The 24747-nt window shown below is 43.0% G+C and overlaps 1 protein-coding gene across 3 annotated transcripts in view; it reads left to right on the plus strand.

Annotated features, from left to right (window-relative positions):
* ATP11A (ATPase phospholipid transporting 11A) overlaps positions 1-24747 on the plus strand; it is a 661076-nt gene that overhangs the window by 299892 nt on the left and 336437 nt on the right. For all 3 annotated transcript variants that reach the window (XM_069205024.1, XM_069205022.1, XM_069205021.1), the window contains exon 3: positions 6189-6278. In XM_069205024.1, coding sequence (XP_069061125.1) covers positions 6189-6278 — 90 coding nt within the window. The remainder of the gene's footprint in view (positions 1-6188; positions 6279-24747) is intronic.

Raw genomic sequence — 24747 nt, forward strand, 5'->3', positions numbered from 1 at the left:
TATGGGCCAGGTGTAGGATGAGCTGATCTCGTCCCAGGCACCCGGCAACCGTGTGCCTGGACGAGACCAGCTCGTCCCTGGCATGGGAGGGGTTAAAGGGTGAGTTTCATAGTAAAATCCAGACAGGAAACATAACGCAAGCAGTGCTAGCACCACGTCCAACCAGTGACAAAGTGCAAATTCAAACCAAACCAAACCAAAATAGTGTCCTAACAAAGCAGCATTGGAAAAGCCTTCAAAAGGGGGGAAATAATCTTTGGACACTGGTAAATACAATTGACACTAGAACCCATTAAGTGGACCAAACTTTAGTCTGTAGTTATCTGTCATGTGATCAGCCTGGTGCACCGAAGCGTCTGAAACAAGCCCAGAGGACAGCTGGCAATTCCAAACGTGATCACCACACAAAAACGTCAAGTCATACAGCACAGGCCAGCGCTGTTAGTTCAATCCGTGATCCTGATAATAATTATAAGTCCTGCAATACAAGCCGATGCAATAAGTTCTTCAAATCAAGCACGTCGGCCAGTTTACAAAGGAAATGTGGCATCAGATCAGTAAGCTTACACAATGTACCAAACATGGGTAGGTCACAGGAGGGAAACAGTACGTCAGTCCAGCAGTACCACGATGTATCTCAATCCGAGGTAGCTCGAATTGCAAATAACCTCCATCAGGATAGCCCAAAAAAAACTTGGAGAGAAACTGTAAGTTTGAACCATCCACATTTTAATGGTATTATCAAAGGCAATAAGGAAAACGAAAAACTATTTTAACATCTCAGTTTCTGATAGACACCCAATCACTGGTATCACTGTACAGGGGTGGAATCACGTTTCCACCAGCCTAGTGGTAAACTTAAAAACAATAGTAGTGCATTACAGATACCTCTACTGAAGGAAAGGAGTGGTGACGAGCTTAGTGATACCAAAAGCAAGGAGCTATTACTGATGCCAGAAAATGTCTCCAGGGAGTGCCAAGATATTTTAAATCAAGGAAACATTATCAAGGTGTTAAAGTGTCTCTCAGCGCTTCAACACATACATTTCGTCGACATAGCGTTTGTCTCATTTGTGCCATCACGTGGATTCTTATACACAGAATCAGCGCTAGTAAGCTGGAGCACAAAGCAATAGCACTCAAGGTTTGTGCAATGAGAGACATCTTCTAAAGTTCAACATTCCTAAATATTCAGAGGAGGCCTATCCCTCCATGTTGCTGAATGAAAACCAGTTAAGCCTGGTCAACAATTTCTCATGGTGGTTTAGATCCACTCCTTATTCCATTCTGAGAAATCCAATATGACAAGCGTGAATATCAAAGAAGAACAGTCCAGGTTTCAAAGAAGCACAATTTCAGAGAATTCCAGCATGGAGGATCTGAAAAATGACCTGGGGTTGGTTACCAGCAGCCCTTCTTGGTCAACCCTTAAAATGAAATTGGGCCAGGGCACTGGAACCAGCCAGTGAGGAACAAAATCTTGAATGCTTATTACTCTGTTCCTGGAACCTGGGTGGTTTGCCAGATCTGCCATAAGACCAATAGATCAATAAAGTTTGCAAATATGTTTATATGATCCTACTCCAAGAAATGTGGTTGCTGAATTCCATTCTACTTACGGGATACACTGACTTTGATAATTTTGTCACTAAATCCAAAGCAAAAGGCATACTAAGAGTGGACTGACCATCTATGTTTCCGCACATCTTAACATGAAGGCTACCCAATTCCAGTTAAATGTTTTGTGGATATTGGCAGCAAAAGTAAAGTGGTGGTCATTCAAGCTCAGTAGCCCCCTAATCATTTTGAATATATACATAAACCCAGCAATAACTGAAAAGCATGAAGTTGTGGCTAAACTAGAGTAGTTACTGATAGATCTCAAAGCTGAATACAACAATGCCGAGTTCATCCTTTTGGGTCACTTTAATTCAAGTTTGTAGAAAGTTTTTTTAAACTTTCCACATGAAGGTGATCAATGGCAGTGCAAGACTATATATGGGAGGTCTCAATTCACATATTTACTCCATGTGGAAAGCTTGACAAATCAAGTGAAAATATTTTGACAACATCTGCTGCAATAATTGGTTGAAAGGAAGATTGCCGGATGAACAACTACCTACACAGACTCGTATCAACGCCAGTAGTTGTTCACACTTCAATTTCATTGTAGTCTTGCTCCCGCCGTGCAAGCTCATTTCATTTTTCAACATTGACTCCTGCTCAGAAATTGACCATCTCCTGCAGACGACTGGACTACACACTAGTATCCTATATCTTTCTCAGGCAAAAAGTCTGTTGAACTCTGCCTTCTGAGACAATCTAAGAAGACTAAAATGTGACAGTTCACTATCTAATGACATCATTTCTCTGTGCACTCAATTATTGATGACAGGCTAAAACCTGGTAACCAACTCCATCAAGGCTTGGGATACATTCACAGAAACCCCCCCAACTGATTTACTCAAATTCAACAAAGCTCAACAATTACTCCTGATGAAAAACACACCCAAATGGTTCACTCATGAACTCAAATTGATGAAAAAGAAGAACCAAGAGCACACAGTTCTAAAGAAAATACTTACTAATCCAATTCAAATAGCAACATTCCGAAAGTACAGGCAAGAATATAAGGAATCAGTCTGGTTAGCAAAAAAGATTTCAATGACTAATTTTGGGCAAAAGTGGAAGAAGTAGAAACAGAAATTCAAGAGAATTTTGAAAAGTGAACAATAATCTATAAAGAAGAACACAAAGCATCTAATACCGGCATCCTGGGTAAATTATCTCACCACTCACTACTACCACAGGAGTACAAAATTGGTGTTTTACAAGATGGTTGACTTTCATGTAACAATACTGCCTCCCACTTGGCAATCAAAACATAAAGAATAAGGCATATCCCTCTTATGTAACAGAAAGCTGACATAAGGAGCAAGATTGCAATATAATTGGAAAAACTGATACAGAAAAGTAGGATTAGAAGGAGCCCCATTCCCAAATGGGTTACCCCAAGCACTCTTTAAAACCAATCTGGAATTCTGGACACAAAACCTAACTCCCATATTTATCTTTAGTCTGGGAAATGAACATGTACCTGACACTTGGCACTATGTGATCTCCACCCTTTTTACAATGAGGGCTTAAATTGAATACAGCCAACTATTGGTTAAATGCAACCAGTGACAATGAGGCAAAATACGTTGCGGGGTTCCTATTTATTACTCGACCGCAATAGATGGGCTGAGGAACCCCAGCTAATCCCCCTCAATCAGATGGCCTTTCATCCAGGAATGGGAACACTTTCAAATCTAACAGGTTTAATCATTATGATGAACCAATCCCTTTGAAACAAAGTCAAGTCTGCATGCTTGCTTTGTTGATTTTAAGGCAGTGTTTGATCACATAGGTAGAATGAAGACTTGGTAAAAACTTGCAGAATCCAGTCACTGTACACAGGTATAAGGATGGGGGTCAGAGTGGGTGATGGAAGGAAGATCTCCTGCAAGGTCGTCACATCTATTGGCTTAAAAAAGTTTGTGTGTTGGTACCTGCATTATTTAACATCTTTATAGTTGACTTGCTAGTTGAGCTGGATAAAGAAAACACTCACCCACCAAAACTGGGAGGAAGACCCCTGACAAGCTTGCTTTATTTTGACAATGTCTTTAAGGTAAGCAGAATCAAAGTAGGTCTACAAAAGCTTTTCAAGAAATTGTATGAGTTCACCAAAGCAAATAATTATGAAATCAACCTCAGGAAAACCAAAGAGGCCCCAATTGGCATAAAGTCTGATTAGTAGGGGCTTGGTTTTTGAATAACCACAAAATACTCCAGGAGTACAAATTCAAATTTTTGGAAGTAGTCACAGGCTCGAGGAACAACACCCAAAGATCAAAAAAGTCTAAAACCTCCGAATTAAACACTAACATGCTGAAGGTTACGAGTGCAAAGTTACTGCCAGCCATCTCATATGGGTACGAACCATTGTGTGGCTGCAAAATAAACTATTGTAAACAATAAATGTAAATACCTAAAGTCAAATTTTCTGGCTAGCATGCAATGCGTCTCCAGCGCAAGTCAGATTAGAATATGGAATCGTCGAACAAGCCAATGCAAGACATGGGGCCTTTGTGAAAATCTACGTTAAGTTAAGATCTTCAGGAGGGGACACACTCTATCAACTGCGTGGGGCTAAACTACGCAACCGAGCCAGGAACTCGAGACCCAGGCAATACTTACTAGAATGTGTCAACTGCCTACATATAATCAATCTCTGGAATACATCAGTGTCACTTGGTGAGTTCAAGATGCACACAAATAAAAGTGTGCGAAAGCTGTCATATATGCAAGATAAGAACAAACTGGCGAAGAGGTCATTTGCTTGGATTGTCGAGCTTAATTAAGCTCGTCAGTCGTACCTGGACTGTTACTTTTCCAAGTTCACAAAAAATAAGTTCATGGCTTATAGTTTTGATAGCTTCCCTACTTTGGAATTGGGACTCAAAAGGTCTGCTAAGGGCAGCGATAAGTGATGCATATGGCATAACCAGTGCTTAGTTTGTAAATAAAGAGGGGCCGGTGCTCAAAGCCCTTCTCTTAAACACGAGGCTGCTGTAATTAAATCTGCCATCACTGAATACTGAGGCAGCGTAATCCTGAAGCCATCTCGGGCCTCTTCAGTCCATTTACGGCCGCCCCTGCCCCTTCACCTCATCCTGCAACTTTCTACTTTCTCCCTTTATGACGCTTTTTAGTTTTTCCTTCTTCCGTCTTTCCCATGTGTGTCTTTTGCTCGCAGCAAATGCTTGAGGCATAAGAATAAGCCCCGGCCCTCAAAAATAAGTGCCGGTGCTCAGCACCGGAAACAAAAAGCACAAATTAAGCACTGGGCATAACAGGTGCAGGAAACCATCTTGCATGTGATCTGGGTGTGCCCCGTGCTTCATTCAGAACAGAGACTTTAACAGCGCCAGCCATTTAACCTAGGAGAATGGGGACCTGGAGACAAGTAGTTATGGAATCCGCCAATGGGAAGAATACCAGCTTAACTACTAACATTGTCAATTTTTTTGACAGTAGTCAAGAAAAAATGATGTCTTATAAACTGATGATCCTCGTTAATTCTGTTTAATTCTTTACTGACCACGGTTTCTTTTTATCATGCCTTTTAAATTGGTGCAATTATCAACTTGTTTCACTAAACATGAATATGCATTCAGTTTTTCACTATTGCTGTTTTCATGCAATGATTTTAATTAACTTGTGAATAAAATCTCTTTGAAGCATGAGACATATGAAAGAAAAATACTATATATATATATATATATATATATATATATATATATATATATATATATGTTATTCACCTCTAAACAGTTGTCCCTAGGTTTCTGACAGTCACATTTATCCTTTTCTGTTTTCCGCTTAGCTTTTAAGATAACAGATTCCATTTCATAAAAATGGCATATTAATGTTCACCAATTATTCAGTGAAGGTGGATTTTGCCTTTTTCCACTCTTGAGGTATAGATAAATTAGCAATGATCATGGCAGTGAGAACCAACATAATTATAAACTTCACTCAAATTACAGTTAAACATGTTAAAACCGATATAAATGAAACATTTACATTAAGACAAATTAAACCCTTAGCTGCAGAATCTAAAATGTGGTTGTTCGCCCTGTTGGCTTACATTTATGCCCTCCAAGAGGCTCTTGGCAAGTTGTATACATTTAACAAAATGGCCTACTGAGAATGGCCTGCATGCATTTATTATGTCCACTTGGGGCAAACAACTGTTTCTTATTCTTTGTCTTGATCGTTTGCCTGTCTCCTCTCTCAATTAATCTAAATCACGCTTAGTTCAATAATATCCCTCAATGTAAATTAGGATATTTTTTCTCTTAAAATCACGCATAGCCATTTGATTAGAGTTTCCTGAGGTGTAAATATACTGTCAGCTTACTTCTTGGATAAAATGACAAGTGACAGATTACAAAATTGATAGATTGAAACCATCTGCAGCCACCTCCATTCTAATCAATTTGATTACCGCCTCTGTCGTTCTCGATCTGTGTTAAAATTAGTTTGAAGCATCATTATATTGCGTTATACTGGCTATTTACTTTTAAAGGGCGCTGTAAGTGCTGGTAACATTTAACACTTTATTTTGTGTTTTTTTCCAGTATACCTTTTGGAACTTTGTACCAAAGAACCTGTTTGAACAGTTCAGAAGAATAGCAAACTTTTATTTTCTCATCATATTTCTTGTACAGGTAAGTTCCTAAAAATGTATTTTTTTACTCTCCTAATTTTAGTAAAGATGTGCTTGCTTGGTTTACCAAAAGTACATTGTCTGTTCTTAGTGTCTCCTTGAGTGTCACCTTTCAGGTCACCACTCCATTGAGGGACCTTAACAGCTATGGCAAACATTAACGGGCAACTGAAATTGTTGTACCAAGGGCCTTAGTAGCAGGAAGTATGCTGTACAGTTGTCCTGAGGGGATTTAGTCCTTCTTTAGCCATCTCTCCCTTTAGCCTGAACTACAGTGATAATATCATTGTAAAATGCCTACACCTAATTTCCAATAGTATGCTGAAAAAAAGAGGATTCAAATAGTCCCGCCCCAGTACTGGTTCTGCATCTCACTGCAGGTGAAAGGCTTGCCCGCCTGAGCTGGCTCACCCCTTTAATTTAACAGCTGGGTAGCCTGGCTCCTGCGGGCTAATGGCATGGTGTACGGTGCACCAGAGTGTGAAGATTATTTTGGTTTTGGCAGTGGATCCCATTCCCTCACAGACAGCAAATATAACGTCCTTCCATCGTAGGTGCTCAAGCACCAAGCTGGGAATCGGGAAGCTGCATAGTAACCCAGTCTGCCAGATCGTTGTAATGGTTGAGTATGGAGTCATGCCACAGCCACGTGATATTTGAAGAGCATATCCTCATGTGATATTATTTTGATTAGAGGATATATTAGTCATGTTGTGAGCAGTTGTGCATTGTCATAGGTAATTTGTATAACTTGAACTATTCCAGGTATTCTTTTAGCAGAAGACATCCTAATATGATGCTGTGTCAGCAGGATCACAAGTACTGGGTAGCAGGGGCGTAGGAGACAATACATTTCTGGGGGGGACAGGGACAGCCTTGGGGACTTTCAATCAACCCTATACAAATCGCTCGTTGTTTACGAACTGCAGGCTCCGATAAATATACACAATCATATATATTGGAAGTGAAATAGGGAGAAAGGAAGGCATGTTTTCACAATCTGAAAGTATGTTTTATTGTTTAGATTCACAAAGTAATTAGCTCAAATGTGAAAATAACATGTTAATTAACCTTGCATCTTCATGCACCAAGCAAATCAAGGTAGGAGGGTAAAAAGGAAGAACATACCCTTTGCGCCCCACACCCATCATGCCCTTCATGCCAATTGGAACCGCGCTGGAGAGATCAAAAGCGATTAGGTACAATAGTTGTAAACTGTGCTCGGAAACCATAGTTCTAATAACACTTCTACTCCTGTGTGTGATCTTGGGAAGCTCAGCTCCACATCAGTCATAACTAGAAGCATTTCAACCGAAGAAACTCTTGGAGTTACAGTCTATATAAACATGGATTCTCTAATCTTTGTATAAACTGCAGTCACTAATTTCTTTAGAAACGGCTGTTTGTGATGCACAAAGTCACAGCGTGTAAAGAAAAGACATTCACTGATTATAAAGAAAAGACATCAGAAAATGACTATGATAGGGTTATTACAGTCGAGTTCTGACATTACAATGCCTTCTGCCAGAGCTAGCAGCCAAGGTAAAAGGCAGATCAGGTCAAGGAGCATAATTAATAAAGCTGTTTAAAGCAAAAAATTGAATGTTGCTTTTCTTTCTTCTGCTCTACTTTAATAGCTTTGAATGACAGAACCTATGCACTAAGGTTTTAAGTGGTTTGTGGGAAATTTGGTGGTGTGACCATGTATTATATGGGGTAAAATACCCCCTGTGTACATAAGGATATTGCAAGTCACCTTAAAGTTCATACCTTATAAACATGCAGTGGCAAAGCCAATAGGTCTCGCCTATGTAAGTTCTATTGCCTTTGCCAATGTGTTTTAGCCATGCTGTACACTAGTGAGACTACTATTTAGCATGGCTCAAAGTTAATGGCATAAAGGAGAATGATGTGTCATCGAGTAAGTAGAGTGTCCTAGAATGGAGCAGTAAACTTAACTTTGAAGGAACAGGGGTCCCTGGAAATAAATGCAACACCACTCCCATAAACAATGATATTAAAGTAGTATGCAAATGGAATGTTTTATGCATTTATTCAAACAAAATATAAAAGATCAAATGTAGTGGGAAAACATCAACAGGGGAAATCGAGAAAGACTGGTATTCGGGCATTACACAAGTTATCTGGATGACCCAATGTCGCCAATTACAAGAAAAAATTAAAAAGTAACCTATATAGTACAGTGGTTTGGAGGAGGCTGGCCTGGTTTGTAGTGGGTACCTATGGTACTTACACTTTATACCACATCCAGTTATCCCTTATTAGTGAAATGTAGGCAGTGCCTAGACGCCAGGCTCTCTAGGGGTGGCTGTAGCCAAGGCTTATCTAGGAGACATGCAAAGCTCATGCAATACCACTGTAGTCACACAGTACTCACACACATGAAAGAAAATTCTCAGTGTTACAAAAATAAAGGTACTTTATTTTAGTGACACAAATGCCAAAAATACCATAGAGACTATACTCCCTTAGGAGGGAAGTAATACACCAGTTATATACACTAGTATGCAGCAATAGCAATAAAATAGAAAACAGTACAATTAGTGAAAATCACAATGGTTAGAAATGGGCCTAGGGGAAACACAAACTATGTACTAAGAAAGTGGAATGCGGATGTCGGTTTCCCACCTAGGCAAGTGTGGTGTGTAGTGGGGCGCCAGGAGTATTAGAAAATACCAAAGGTAAGTAATAGAACCCACCTCAGAGCCCAGGAAAGCAGGAGTAAATCACTGGTGTAGACTGGATTATGTAAGGAGGGCACCAAATGTGCCCTTCATAGCATTTCCAGTGGCCTGGGGTAGGAAGTTACCCCTTCCAAACCTATTTCCAAAGGGAGAGGGTGTAACACCCTTCCCCCAAAGGAAATCCTTTGTTCTACCTTCCTGGGCTTGAGCTTCTCAAGCAACAAGAGGGCAGAAACCTGTCTGAGAGGTGGCAGCAGCTGGGGCTGCCTGGAAGACCTCAGAAGGCTGGAATGGCAATACTGGGGGTCCTCTAAGGAGCCCCCAGAGTGCATGAAATCATACAACCAATGCTTGCAAAAGCCTTGGGGTATGATTCCAACATGTTTGATACCAAACATACCTATGTTCGGAGTTACCATTATGTAGCTGGGAATAGGGAGTGACCTATTTCCAGTACACGTGTAAAATGGCATCCCCGCACTCCTGAAGTCTGGGAAAATGGTCGTGGAGGTCGTGGGGGCACCATTGCTAGTGCAGGGGTGCCCTCAGACACAGGTACTCTGCACCCTGCCCTCAGGGCTGGAGGGCCTGCTATAGGGGTGACTTATAAGTGACCTGGTGCAGTGTAACTGGCAGTGAAAGGGTGCATGCACCTTTTCACGCAGGCTGCAATGGCAGTCCTGCAGAAGCCTTTGCATGGGCACCCTATGGTGGCAAAAGAAATGCTGCAGCTCATAGGGATCTCCTGGAAACCCAATGCTCTGGGTACCCAAGTACCATATAAGAGGGACTTATAAGGGGGCACCAGTATGCCACTCTTGGGTGAAATACTGAGTTACCAGTATGCAACAACCATAATTTAAGGGAGAGAGCATAACTGTTGGGGTCCTGATTAGCAGTACCCCAGTAGACACACTCAAACACACTGGCAAACAGGACAAATGTGGGGGTAACCAAGCTAGAAAGAGGCTACTTTCCTACAAGGTAAGCATCCACAATAATGATTTACAAGCTTTTATACACCCACTTTTACATGAAGGACTCAAATAGTGAATCAAGAAGTCATTAGCTCATATTACCTATGCTTATGCCAACTTATGTACAATATCACAAATTCAAGTCAAGGTACTTTGGCCGGCGATATTTCGATCCCCTAGACAAGTATCAGGATCATCCTAAGCCTTTGTTAAGCTTGAGTTAAAAGGGTTACAGAGTGCTTGTAACCAAAACGGCCAAGATAAATCTGACTCACGTCTCATATGAGTGACAAGGCAATCAATGGAGATCGGAATCTCTAATCAAGCGCCAATGTCATAAAGTAGTAGTAGAGTGGATTAGTGTCACAGTGTAATAGAGTGTCATAGAGTGGAGTGGCAGAGTGTCGTAGAGTGGAAAGGCATAAATATGAGTGAACTGGAGTAGAGTGAAGTAAAGTAATGTGAACTTGCATAGAGAAAGTTGGGTAGAGTGCTGTTGAGCATAGTACATTGTTGTATAGTGGAGTGGCATAGAGGGTTGTGCAGTGGTGTTGAGTAGAGTATCGTAGATTGAAGTGGCATAGAGTGGTGTGGAGTGGCATAGAGTGGAGTAAAGTGGAATGGAGTGGCGTATAGGGAGTTGTGTAGGGAGTTACAGAGTGGAGAACGTGTTAGAGTTTAATGGAATAGAGTGTCAGAGTCTAGTATCATGGAGTGTAATGTCAGAGTGAAGTGTCATGTAGAGGAGTTGGGTGGTCTGGAGTGAAGTGGCATAGAGTACAGTGGTGCAAAGTAGATTGGTGTAGAGTGTGGTGGTATAGAGTGCGTTGGTTTTCAGTAAAGTGGTGTAGAGTGCATTGACGAAGACTGCACTGGTTTAGCGTACAGTGCAGTAGGGTAGAGTGGTGAAGAGTAGAGGGGAGCAGAGTGGAGTGGCACAGCATAGATTGCAGTGGTTCAGAGTGATGTGTCATAGAGTGATGCGGTGCACGGTAGAGTGGAGTGGTGCAAGGTAGAGTAGACTGGTGTAGAGTGCAGTGATGCAGAGTAGAGTGTAGTGGCATATAGTACATTGGTGTAGAGTGCAGTAGAATGGCATATAGTTGAGCGGTGCAGAGTAGAGTGCCATGGTGCAGAGTAGAGAGGAGTATAGTTCAGTGGCAGAGTGCAGTGTTGCAGGGCAGAGTGTCATAAAGGACAGTGGTGTAGAGTAGAGTGGCATAGAATGCATTGCTGTAGAGTGCAGTGATGTAGAGTAATGCAGAGTAGAGAAGAGTGGCTTAGAGTACAGTGGTGCCGAGTAGAATAGAGTTGCATAGAGTGCCGTGGCATAGAGTAGATTGCTGCAGAGTACAGTATAGTGGTGAAGAGTAGATTGTTGCAGAGTGGAGCATAGTGATGTAGAGTGCAGTAGCATAGAGCAGTGCAGAGCAGATTGGAGTGGCGCAGGGTACATTGGAGTGGTGCAGGGTAGATTAGACTGGCATAGCAAAGAGTGGAATTGCGTAGATTGCAGTGGCATAGAGGAGATGATTTCAAAGTAGAGTGAAGTGCCTACAGTGGAGTGGTGTAGAGTAGATTAGAGTGCCGCGGTGCAGAAAAGAGTGCATTGGGACAGAGTACAGTGGCATTGAATGCAGTGGTGCAGAGTAGAGTGTTGTGGAGTTCAGTGGCAGAGTGTAATGTTGCAGATTAGAGGGTCGCAGAGTACAGTGGTGTATTGTAGAGTGGCATAGAGTGCAGTCGCCTAGAGTGCTGTGGCGCAGAGTACAGTGGCATTGAAAGCAGTGGAATATAGTGCTGTGGTGCAGAGTAGATTGGCATAGAGTGCAGTGGCATAGAGTAAATTGCTTTTGAGTAAAGTGGTGAAGAGTGCACTGGCAGAGTGCAGGGGTGTAGTGTACAATGGTTAGAGTAGAATAGCATAGATTGCAGTGGCGTAGTGTAGTGTGCTGCAGAGTAGAGCGATGTAGAGTGGAGTGGTACAGCATAGATTGCAGTGGCGTAGAGTAGCACAGAGTGGAGAAAAGTGATGTAGGGTGCAGTGGCATAGCATAGATTGTTTCAGAGTAGAGTGAAGAAAAGATAAAGGAAAGATAATATACTTCAATATGCTTAAGTATGTAACAATAACAACAACATAAATAATAACACTAGGTATAACGGCCCAAAATGAAATATGGCTTCTCCCTGTTAGCCACACTTTAATCAAGCCCTTCATTACCTAGATAAAAAAGCATTAAGCATAAATCTTAGAAAAATATACCCTTCTGATAGCTAAATTGTTGTGGGAAAGGGTAAAATCTGGACCCAATTTCGACTTCACTGTTTCACCATCTGGTGTGATCTTAGGCAAATACAAATATTGTGTTTCACAGTCTCCTTTCTAGCCTGTAGGCACCAGACTGAGTGGGACTCTGTTCTCTCTTTAGATCTTCCTCATTGTCTTGCAGATCCTCTTGAAGGCATCCTGCAGTGCTCCTCTTCAAGGGGGCAGGTGACGTGCCCTTTGTTCTTATGAGCACCCTTAATGCCCACAGCTGTGAACAGGACAAACAAAAGGGCAGAGGGCTCAGGGGTCCTCCGGACTCACCTTCATTCTGTTACCATCAGATTGGAGGATGGTCGGTACACGGCTATTATAAGTAGCGCTTTTGTGCGCTTATGGCCCTCTGAATAATAGATGTGAGAGGGGAAATTATTGTGTCCTCTTGTCCCCCCCACCTTCGTCCCCCGTGTCCCCCACCCTCCAAAATCTGGGGGGGGGGATACGTCCCTCGCATCCCCCACACTTCCTACGCCCATGCTGGGAAGCACACTTATCAGTAACAATAAGATGAACGCTCCCTCCTTATCTGAACTGATTAATTGTTCCTTCCCCTAGTTTACCTCTTTGCTGAGTCATTGACTTTTCATTTGATGGTACATGTGATGCTGCTGATAGGGAAAACCTTGTAGTAAGTTTTACAAAAAGGTGCAAGGACACTGGAAATACAACATGGTGTCTTTTGACACCACCTTGAGACCAGATCAACCTAGCATCATAGTTTGAGTGCCTGACTTAGAACCTTTCTGATTGTCAGTGAAGCAGCTGCTTAAATAACTTTTCCTCTAAGAGTCTTTGTGTGCTTCAAAATTGAGTTCTTGTAGCCAGTAGATATTGCAGAAAGGAAGAGTGAGAAACAGGCAAAAGCGAAGCATGGGAGAGGTCTGAATTAGTGCGTAATTTGTTTAAAAGAAATAAGTGACTGGGCCTCTCATCAGGAGGCCACTGCAGCTTGCACCACACATGGCCCCTGCCAGTGCTGCCAGTGACAGTAACAACACAACTACTAACCCTCACACTCCTACCAGTATGACAATTCATACTCTTCGCAGGTACTAGTCATTTTGAATGTATATCCATTTAATAAACATCTGTTTTTGTGCTTGTCTCTAAATTAGACAAACAGTGCCACCATGTGGCAGACTGTCAAAAGTGCTGGTATTGACAATTAAGTGTCAGTGCCGAGCACCGGAAACCACTGGTTCAAATTAAGTAGTGGTCTGAATAAAAAAAAAAAAAAAAAAAACATGTTTTTTTTTTTTCCCATTGCTAATAAATAGTTTGAGGTAACTATCAACTAGAGCTGTATAAATATTGTATTCTAAAATGCAGTCACAGTGTCTTCCAGATTCAAATGTACAAATAGATTGGCAAAAAATATAAAAAGTCATAAACAATCCAGCATGGGAAATCTGATTAAATTTTGCATACTGTGTCGCTGACACAGAACCCTGACTTTATGCTACCATTATGCACTGTTCATAGGGCAAGGCCACGCCTTTTGTGCAGTGCGTGTACATATATATATATATATATATATATATATATATAGTTATTTATCTTGAACTACCTGTGGCCATGCTGCATGTTCTGTGCCCAGTAGGTGGCTGTATGCACAGTGCAGACAGAACATGATCTGTGGCTAACTCCAAGTATGTACTCTTCATATTGGACAAGCTTTAGCGCAGACTGTGTGGTATGTACACCCATGCAATTTGCCCTGTCCTCTGTCAAAGGATGTGGTCTGCGAGCAGAACATACAGATTGTGGGCTGGCCAGCATGAACCATATAGGTCATGGCTACTAGGGTTGATTGTTTCATAGTATGCCCAACAAGTACTGCATGTCGTACGTTGCCTGTGTCCTTGAACTGCACAGGGTAAAAACTATGCATGTCTTTGTACTGTGCTCATGATGCATTGCAGACGTATAAAGTAGCTCCTCAAGATACTACAATTTCCTATGAGAGTATCATTTTTCAAATGAGCCAATTGCAAACAAACAAATAAAGTATTACAAATATTACTTTTTGTATGCAACCATATATTCTCGGATAAGTTATTAAACAAAATAGGTGCTAGGTGACCATGCTCTGCCCAATTCCCAGAGTTGCTTGTTCCATTTTTTTAAGTTGTTACTGGAGCACAGAGCACATGCGCTAAACTAAAAATAAAGAACTTTATATATTTTTTTAATCCATAAATCAGTCAGATGCCAAATATATCTAATTCTTGATGATGGCCACATGATTTATCCTGCCAGGCTGAAAAATCAACTACATGCAAGTGGTTTATAACATTCCTGTTGTGTATCAAACTTTAATGTATTGTTCACCTAATTTCCCCCAAGTTTGTCCAGCTGCTTGTTTAAATGCTTTCAGGGGAAAATGCACTATCTTTTGAGTAATCTTTTGTCTCCTTTTTTGGCTTTTCACATTTTTCACACTGCACCTCGTTGTTAACCTCACACTTATTTTTGTTATGTCTTTTATATGAAAGGGGTTGCACAGAAAAGTGATATTTCTTTTGCGTTCTCTGTTTCTCTTTAACGATTCAAACATGCATAATTTTTTTGTTTTTGTTTTACAACTGACCAGCAACGGCTTCTCTGTTATGGCGGAGGAGCATCAATCCCCCTGCCAGCACACAAACTTGAAAAATAAAATTATTTTATTATCATTAAATTTTTCTTCACAAGAAGAGTGTTAGAGGTGGGGCCATGACGATGACAGCACTGAAGGAAGAATGGTGGGCTCCATGTTTGTTTGGCTGTCTGTCTTAGGATGGTCAAACGGCGATGCACATTGAGTTCTCTCAAACCCTAGCTGCAGTGCCGGGTTGAGAACAGCAGGCACTGGCTCCCAGTTCCTCTGGGAGTGCACAACCAGCCTGCTCCCACCAATCCCTACGCTTCTCTAATGCTGGGTAATAGTATTACCAGCATGAAAGAAGTGTGTTGATTGGCGTTGGGGAGTCTGGGAGCCTGTGCACAGGAGCACCAAGGTGACGAGCGGCAGGTAAGGGTTTTAATTTTTTAAAAATTGGTTTTGCCTCCTCCCCCGCGCTGCCCGCCACTTTTCTTAGATACCAGCCGCCACTGCAACTGACTAATATGGAAAATAATATACACATACTAACTAGCATCTTGGGAGGAGTAACTGTTTTGTCTGCTATACTAATTACCCATTTCCACTTCACAATGCGTTATCCTGTCTAATGAAAGAGGATATACTGCTGCCATGCCTTGTCTGCAGTAGGCCCAGTGTTTGGCACTTTGCATTGTAATTGTATTGTAATGATATTTATATAGCGCTTACTACCCCTGACGAGGCGTTGAAGTGCTTTTCGATGAGTAGCACGCTACTCTGGAACCCAACAAGAATTAGTGATGAATTAGTATCGGGAAATAATGAGTACAGTTTTAGTATTATTATGAGTTAATTTGAGCTATGGATATGAGATTTTGTTAGTTAGATTGACTGGAGTGATGGAGGGGTGGAGGAGGAAAGAAATCCAGAAGTGTTAATTGTGAGTATATCCTTCATTTACTCAACCCAAAGGCTTGGGATGAGTAAAGGGGGGTGGAGGAGGGAAGAGTATGTGGAAGGGTTAGGGAGAGCATAGTAGCAGGGTGAGATAAAAGCAGGAGATGAGTAGATAAGTGTGATAAGATGAGACCAGGAATTCATAGATATCTAGTATAACAACCCACCCAGGAGCCATGCAATGATCCACGAACATGCCAAGCACAGAAACAACATAGACACATACACATACATACACATATATATATATATTTTATAGGTTTAAAGAGTGTGTGTGTATTTTATTGTTATGACATAGTAGCAATACATATTTTCTAAAGAAACTATAAATAAATAGAAGTATACACATAATCTAAAAAAATATTTATCAACATAGGCATATGCAGTTAATAGTTGTTTGAATATGGTGATTATGAGGGAAAGAGCCAACTCTTGAGTAGTTTTCTGAAGACAAGAAAGTTATCTGTGGCTCTTATAGTTGGGGGTAATTAATTCCATAGTTTGGCTGCTTGGACGGAGAAGGATGTACCACCTATAGTCTTTTTCTTGTATGGTGGTGTTCGAAGGCGGGGTGCCAATCTTGAGCGGAGGTTTCTTTGGTGGATGTATTTGGTAATTTTGTTTCTGATAAAAAGCGGTCCTGTTCCATGTATAGCTTTGTGGGTGATACAAAGCAGCTTGAAAGTGCATCTTCTGGCAACGGATAACCAGTGTAGTGCTCTCAAGGCAGGGGAGATGTGGGCTTGCAGCTTTACATGTAATAGTAGCCTGGCTGCGGAATTCTGGATACTTTGTAGTTGTTTCATAACAGATAGAGATGGTCCATGGTAGAGGCCATTGGCATAATCCAGTTTGGTTAGTACAAGCGAGATAGTAGCTTGCACCTTGTGTGGAAATCCGAGGTGGGGGAAGATGCGTCGTAAAGTCTTCAAGGTGTGATGAAGCTTGTTTGTGCTAATTTGTCCACTTGGGCATTCATAGTTAACTTGGATTCCATGGTGATTCCTAGGTTTTTAACTTCCTTGGATAATTGAGAAGGTGGTCCGAGATCGTCAGGCCAGACGCACCGAGGGTCATAATTTTTCCAGTCACCACATACTGTATGAGTATTTCTGTTTTGGAGGTATTTAGTTTGAGATGGCTCCAGGTCATCCACTGATCAACGGCTCTGAGGCAACTGAAGATTTGTGAGTTTCCAATGTTTTTGGGGCATTCTAATTTAAGTAGTATTTGTGCGTCATCTGCATAGTTGTAGCATGTGAGATGGAAATCATTGATCAGATCTGGTTAAGATATCATGTAGATGTTGAAAAGCAAAGGTGAGATGATTGATCCTTCGGGGACCCCTGCTTTTGTAAGGTAGGGTTCTGTTAAGTATTCTGTGCCAGTAGGGTCAGTTGGTCTGAGAAAGAAAATAGGGCCATGCACCAATTTAAAAGTGTCCTCCGTTAGCGAATTAGATAGCTAAAAATGTGGGCCACATTGTCAAATTACCACAGTTTTGAACTTGTAAAGATACAATGTGTTTGTGTTTTCCAAGTTGTGGGAGACCCACGTGCATTTGTGCCTGATGCTGGCAATGTTTGGTGTGATATTCGAGAAATCTACAGTCAAAATATGGCCAAAAATAGTGAAAAAAACACCCAAACACTGAAGTGTCAGATCTACCCTTTAAACTCTGCCTGACTGCCCTATAGGCAAGTCCTACTCTGCCAGTAGGTTTTGGTTGTTTTCACTCCATATGAAGGAGGACCCAAAGGCTGCAGATAAGGACAAAGGAATCTTGGCAACAACCCTGCACCACTGTAATAGCATTGTGCCCCTCCATTGTTTTAAATGGCATTCTAGTGTTCGATTTAACCAGAACCAGGGATCTTCCCTTCCTGCATGGTTGATGTTTTTGTGTAAATTGGAAGGTAGATGTCAAGTACCACTTAAAGCTGGACATTGAAGGTGGGCAGTAAAGTCTCTGCATCAGTCAAAGAATGCAGCAGAATCCCCAAAATGTTCACAGAGCTTTATTATTTAAAATCTGGCTTTTCTTCAAGAAAATTCTTTTGAAGGTTAGATTAGTGCTACGCCTACAATCATGACATGTAGCTCTATTTATGGTTCTTACGTATGTAACAAACCAGTTAGATGCTTTATACTCTTTTATCAGGCTGTGTTTGCTCATTGGGAACTATCACAATAATTAAAGTTTCGCACTATTGCCATATTCTATTGTCCATTGTGGATAATAGTAATTGGTCATCAATACTTCCTTCAGGCTAAGACCTGTTTCACACGCATCCATTTTTTGCATTTGTGTATAGCTTTTGACAAAGTAGCCCTTGATGTTTGTGTACTCTGTCATCTTTGGGTTTGACTTTTGTGTTTTTGAGTAACATGTTTCACCCTTAACTTGTTCCCTTTCATATTTCTTTTACGTGAGTATCAATAGCTATTTTTCCTCTACAATAATGTGAGGTATTTTCTTGTTGCTTTTTCAGCATCTCATTGTCATTTTCTTTTGCTTTCTATAGAGTTTTCTAAATGTTTTTCTTTCCCTTGCTTCGAAAATCGTCAATGATCAACAAAATGAATTATAAGCCTACCTACTCTGGGCTTTGTGTATGTGCGTGCTTGTACATGATCTCCGTCAGTAATCTAAAATTCAGTGCATTTTGTGTAAGGTTGTCCTCCATTCCATAGATGTGAGATACTTGTACCGCATTATAGCGGGCCCTTAAAATTAATATTAATAATAATAACTTATTGATTATATGTAGTGCTTCATGCCACAGTGCTGCCATCTGCTGTAAAGAACAAATCTCACCAACAACCATTTTATGGTAGCTGTGAAAGGAGAAGGTGATTTGCATTGCTAGGAGTCAGATTTCAGATTTTCAGATTAATTGCTGTTTCTGAGGGAACATTCAACTCAGTGAGCCATTTCCTGGAGCTTAAATGTGTCTAAATAGTTCAGCACAAGCACACAGCACATTTGTTCTACCTGTCTCACCTCCACTTATGTTCGGTCTCCCTCACGCCTCAATTTTCCCCTTTCTTTGAACTAAGTTGGATCATAGTTACCAGGGTCCCACATTCTGACTGTATTGTTACCGAATCTTCTTTTTGTTTTTTTTTAGATCTCGGCCACAGACAGTTTTTAGGTGTCTGCTGTCGAAGATCAGTCATGTACAATACCAATACTTACAGTGGGCTTTGGGTCAGCCCATGCTCACCGTTGTATGGCTTTCTTGTCAATCTGATTTTCAAACACAAGAAGAGAAAGAAAAGCCATTGAATAGGATGCTTTGGTAAAGCTCGTGCATTCACTTGTTGCATTATGCCCTTCCTTCAGCATCAGGACTCCAAGCACCTTCGGTCAGAATCGGGATAGCCTTGTGACAGTGCTGGGTGGAGAAAAAAAAGTAAGGAAAGCATAGCCTGGTCTTATTGTTTACGTATGCTTGCCTCTCTACACAGTAATTCCTACATAAGATCAGCACTTAGCAGCTTGGTGCCTCTCCACCCATGAACCACTAAGGCCTGCAGTATAGAGGTACATTTAAAAAGCACATGATCACCTGATCGTCATTCGTAAAATGTCAAACAGTGAGTGGAGTGGAGTGTGTAAGGGGTAGATAGGGCGAAGTACTCATATGTCCAGAGGAAAGAGTAGATAACTGATTGTTACAGTCCTGTCTCCTTTGGGCTGTGGTGAAACAAAACAAGTCTACACCCTGTTGGCCTCAGCCTCCCAAATTTCTGTTGGCCCCCTTTGTCCGCTTTAGATCTGCATGTGGCTCCCACCACAGGTAGCTGTATGCTAAAATTCTCATGACCACTCCATGAATGACCAAAAGGTATTCAGCCCCCGAAGCATGCTCCTCAAATCCTGTGCAGTATATTCTATCACTGCTTCTTTAACCTGATTCAATCCAATTCGAGAGCCTCTCGGCCCTGCCAAGCACCACGCATCAGGGGTTAGACTAATACATTGTAGTGCTAGTGTCTGCATCACTGCTCTAAAATGAATTAGGCACGCATTCACAGCTCCTTGACATTTAGGTGTGATGAGACGCTGCCGCATTAGAAAAAGCATTCTGCGCGCCCTTCGACTTGCTGTGCGCTGCAGCTTCCAGCCGCAGGTAATTTTAGTTGCTGCCCAGCGGGCCTTACTCATTGCTGTGGTTCTGTCTGAGACTGCAACTTTGTTAATAAATGATTACTTGTTTACACGCAGTGGTGCATTTTTTTGTATTTTTTAAAATCTGCTCTGGCTAGGCGTGGCCTCCAGGACACGTGTGGATGTGGTGGTGGGCAGTTTCACTCAATGACAGGGGTTCTAGGACAATAAAAACACAACAGCAAGCGGCAGGCCCAGCCTTCTGTGGGATTTGGCATCTACTGTTTTAGGTACACCAGCACAGTCCGATGCTGGTAGCTCCAAACTACCTCAGGATAGTTTTCTGCACACTTTGCCCGCTCTAGCAAGTGGCGCTGCACCTCTCGCAACCAGATTTCCTGAGTAGTGGTGGTCGTAGCGAATAGCAGTCACTCATGATGCAGGATGTTTACCAGGAACAGCACATATCTTCCCACTGTCTTCTCCCCCTCTCCCCCCACCACACACACACACAACCGAGATTTGTCTGCTCTGATTGTGTTTTTAGCAGCAACAATAACATAGTTGCATTTAGCGCTTGTGCCGGTCTGTTGAAATTCTTCTCTGGCAGGACTGGCTAGCACAGGACAAGTTGAATGCACTAGCTAGCCCTAAAAGTCATACACAGCTGAGCTCTCTGGCAGCTCAGGATTTGACCGTCCGAAACCTTATGAGCCTAACAAGTACTCCCTGCTCCTGCAGCTCGGAGGCCCTCCAGTCCAGCTTTGAGAAATCACGCACTGAAACTCAGCCTGATAGACGCACTCCCCAGCAGGGACACACTTCTCTTGGCACGCTGTAGTCAGGTGAGTCATACTCTGCATTGAAGTTCATTCATCTCTACAGCATGTACATTAACCCCTTCTGTGCCGCGGACGTAGTGGTTACGTCCTGCGGCACAGTGCTGCTGTGCCGAGGACGTAACCACTACGTTGTAGTGCTTTCCTCTTATTTAGTTTCTAAGCACTAACATAACACCACAGAAATGCACTTGTGAGGTCAAAGAAGACTTTTATTGTTATTTTATTCTTCCCCAACCACAATGTTTATGAATGAATGACGAATTAGTAGCTTTCAAGTCCGCGTTAATCAAACAAAATATATCAGTTTGCAATATACACAGCAGGTTATATTTATAAGATATTGAATGCAAAGCAAAACAAATACTTCACCGTGTGGGAACTATTCACAGCTTCATCTTTCTAAGGTGTGCAAGCTGAGGACCCCTGTCAACCGCGAGAAAGAGAGATTCATCTACCCACACGGGATTGCTGGCAGCCTGCGCCAAGCTCCAGCACGAGGTCCGGCAGATTCGAATCTGACTCTCTGCAGCCTGTTACATTCGTTACAAAGGTGTGCCCCCTCCTCTCAGACCTGGGAAACTGAGCAAGCCTTTTGGAGACTGGCCAGGTCTCCAAGACTACTCCTGTTCCCAAGCTCAAGGGAAGAGAAACGACGCCCATGTACTCTCTCTTATCAGGTCTAGTCTACTGTGAGAGCAAAACATCTTGGTTCTCTGGTGCAAAAACACAGCTTGGAAAAATACAGCTTAGATTCTCAACTGCCATGTCTAACTCCACGTTAAAGGCAATGGGCAGCTAACCTAAATATCAAATGCAATGTCATGTTAAAGGCAATAGGCAGCTAACCTAAATATCAAATGCAATGTCTAGTGTCATGTCAAAGCCAATAGGCATCTAAGCTGAATACAAAATGCAATGTCTTATATCATGTCAAAGCCCATAGGCAGCTGAGCTGAATATAAAATGCAATGTATAATATCATGTCAAAGCCAATAGGCAGCTGAGCTGAATACAAAATGCAATGTATAATATCATGTCAAAGCCAATAGGCATCTAAGCTGAATATAAAATGCAATGTATAATATCATGTCAAAGCCCATAGGCAGAATATCTAATAGCATGTCAAAGTCAATAGGCAGCTAAATTGAATACATCATGTCAAAGTCAATAGGCATGCAATGTCAAAGCCAATAGGCGGCTAGACTGGATACAGCATGTCAAAGCCAATAGGCAGAATACAGAATGTAATGGCTAATGCAATGTCAAAGCCCATAGGCGGCTCAACTGAATACAGAAAGTAATGGCTAATGCCATGTCAAAGCCAATAGGCACAATACAGAATGTAATGACTAATGCAATGTCAAAGCCCATAGGCGGCTAAACTGAATACAGAAAGTAATGGCTAATGCCATGTCAAAGCCAATAGGCGGCTCAACTGAACAAAACATACCATGTGCTACTGGTGAACATTGAGCAACTAATATGCGCAGTGGTGAAACACAAAGTCATTGGTCAAAACAAACTTTATCAAATGGCAGGACATACGTCCTCGGCACACAGCCCAGAGGGAGCGCTCTCGCTCCCTCTGTGTGCTTCCCCCCACCCCCCAAAGTCAGGGATGGAAGGGGAAGCCCTTCCCCTTCCACCCCCGACCCACCCAACCCCCCCTGTGACGTCAGCGCGCGAGCGCGCGCTGATTAGTCACAGGGTCTCCCCCAGATTGAAAGAGAAATGCTTTTGTATTTCTCTTTCAATCACTGGGGGAGGCCCCGAGAGGCTTCAAAGGGAAGGAAATGTATTTCCTTCCCTTTGAAGTCTCTCACAGGTTTCAAAAGCCGGATTGCTTGCAATCCGGCTTTTGAAACCCCACTAGACACCAGGGATTTTTTTTTGGGGGGAATTAAGCTGTCAAAAGGGAGCGACCCCTTGGGCAAGGGTCGCTCCCAGGGGGGGCATTTTTTTAGGAAGGCCTTTTCTGCCCCCCCTGGGGGCAGATTGGCCTATTATTAGGGACAGAAACCTCTAGGCACCAGGGAGATATTTTTTTTGTTTCTTTTTTTTGTTGTGATGTTTTCTTTTTATTAGGTGGGGAGCGACCCCTTAGGCAAGGGTCGCTCCCTGGGGGGGGGGGGGGGTGGATTATTTTAGGCCATTTCTGCCCCCCTGGGGGGTAGATCAGCCTATTTTGATTCGGAAACCACTAGGCACCAGGGATTTTTTTGTTTTTGTGTTTTACAGATGGGGAGCGACCCCTTGGACAAGGGTCGCTCCCCTGGAGGGGCAAAATGTATTTAGGCCATTTCTGCCCGCTTTGGGGGCAGATCGGCCGATTTTAGGTCAATCTGCCCCCAAGGGGGGCAGAAACCACTAGGCACCAGGGATCTTTTTTTTGCGCCGTCATGCAAGGGGAGCGACCTTGTAGGCAAGGGTCGCTCCCTGGGAGGGGGAGGTAGGGGGGGGGGCAAAATTATTTTAGGCCATCTCTGCTCCCCCTGGGGGCAGATCAGCCTATTGGTATTAGGCCGATCTACCGCCAGGGGGGGGCAAAAACCTCTAGGCGCCAGGGCAATTTTTTTTTGTGTTTTTGTTTGTTTGTTTTTTTAGAGATGGGGAGCGACCCATCAGACAAGGGTCGCTCCCCTGGGGGGGCAAACTGTGTTTAGACCATTTCTGCCCCCCTTGGGGGCAGATTGGTCGATTTTAGGTCAATCTGCCCCCAAGGGGGCAGAAACCACTAGGCACCGGGGATTTGTTTTTTTGGCGCCAATGTCACGCAGGGGGAGCGACCCCATAGGCGAGGGTCGCTCCTGGTGGGGGTTGGGGATGCAAATTTATTTTAGGCCATTTCTGCCCCCTATGGGGGCAGATCGGCCTATTATTAGGCCGATCTGCCACCAGGGGGGGGGCAGAAACCTCTAGGCGCCAGGGCAAATTTTTTTTGTGTTTTTTTTTTGTATGTTTGTTTTTTTAGAGATGGGGAGTGACCCATCAGGCAAGGGTCGCTCCCCTGGGGGGCAAACTGTATTTAGACCATTTCTGCCCCCCTTGGGGGCAGATTGGTCGATTTTAGGTCAATCTGCCCCCAAGGGGGCAGAAACCACTAGGCACCGGGGATTTGTTTTTTTGGCGCCAATGTCACGCAGGGGGAGCGACCCCATAGGCGAGGGTCGCTCCTGGTGGGGGGGTGGGGGTTGGGGATGCAAATTTATTTTAGGCCATTTCTGCCCCCCCTGGGGGCAGATCGGCCTATTATTAGGCCGATCTGCCACCAGGGGGGGGGGCAGAAACCTCTAGGTGCCAGGGCAAATTTTTTTTGTGTGTTTTTTTTTTGTATGTTTGTTTTTTTAGAGATGGGGAGTGACCCATCAGGCTAGGGTCGCTCCCCTGGGGGGCAAACTGTATTTAGACCATTTCTGCCCCCTTTGGGGGCAGATTGGTCGATTTTAGGTCAATCTGCCCCCAAGGGGGCAGAAACCGCTAGGCAACGGGGATTTGTTTTTTTGGCGCCAATGTCACGCAGGGGGAGCGACCCCATAGGCGAGGGTCGCTCCTGGTGGGGGGGTGGGGGTTGGGGATGCAAATTTATTTTAGGCCATTTCTGCCCCCCCTGGGGGCAGATCGGCCTATTATTAGGCTGATCTGCCACCAGGGGGGGCAGAAACCTCTAGGCGCCAGGGCAAATTTTTTTTGTGTTTTTTTTTTTTTGTATGTTTGTTTTTTTAGAGATGGGGAGCGACCCATGAGGCAAGGGTCACTCCCCTGGGGGGCAAACTGTATTTAGACCATTTCTGCCCCCTTTGGGGGCAGATTGGTCGATTTTAGGTCAATCTGCCCCAAGGGGGCAGAAACCACTAGGCACCGGGGATTTGTTTTTTTGGCGCCAATGTCACGCAGGGGGAGCGACCCCGTAGGCAAGGGTCGCTCCCGGGGGGGGTGGGGGTTCGGGGGGCAAATTTATTTTA

The sequence above is a fragment of the Pleurodeles waltl genome, chromosome 8 (assembly GCF_031143425.1).
Source record: "Pleurodeles waltl isolate 20211129_DDA chromosome 8, aPleWal1.hap1.20221129, whole genome shotgun sequence".
Lineage (NCBI taxonomy): Eukaryota > Metazoa > Chordata > Amphibia > Caudata > Salamandridae > Pleurodeles > Pleurodeles waltl.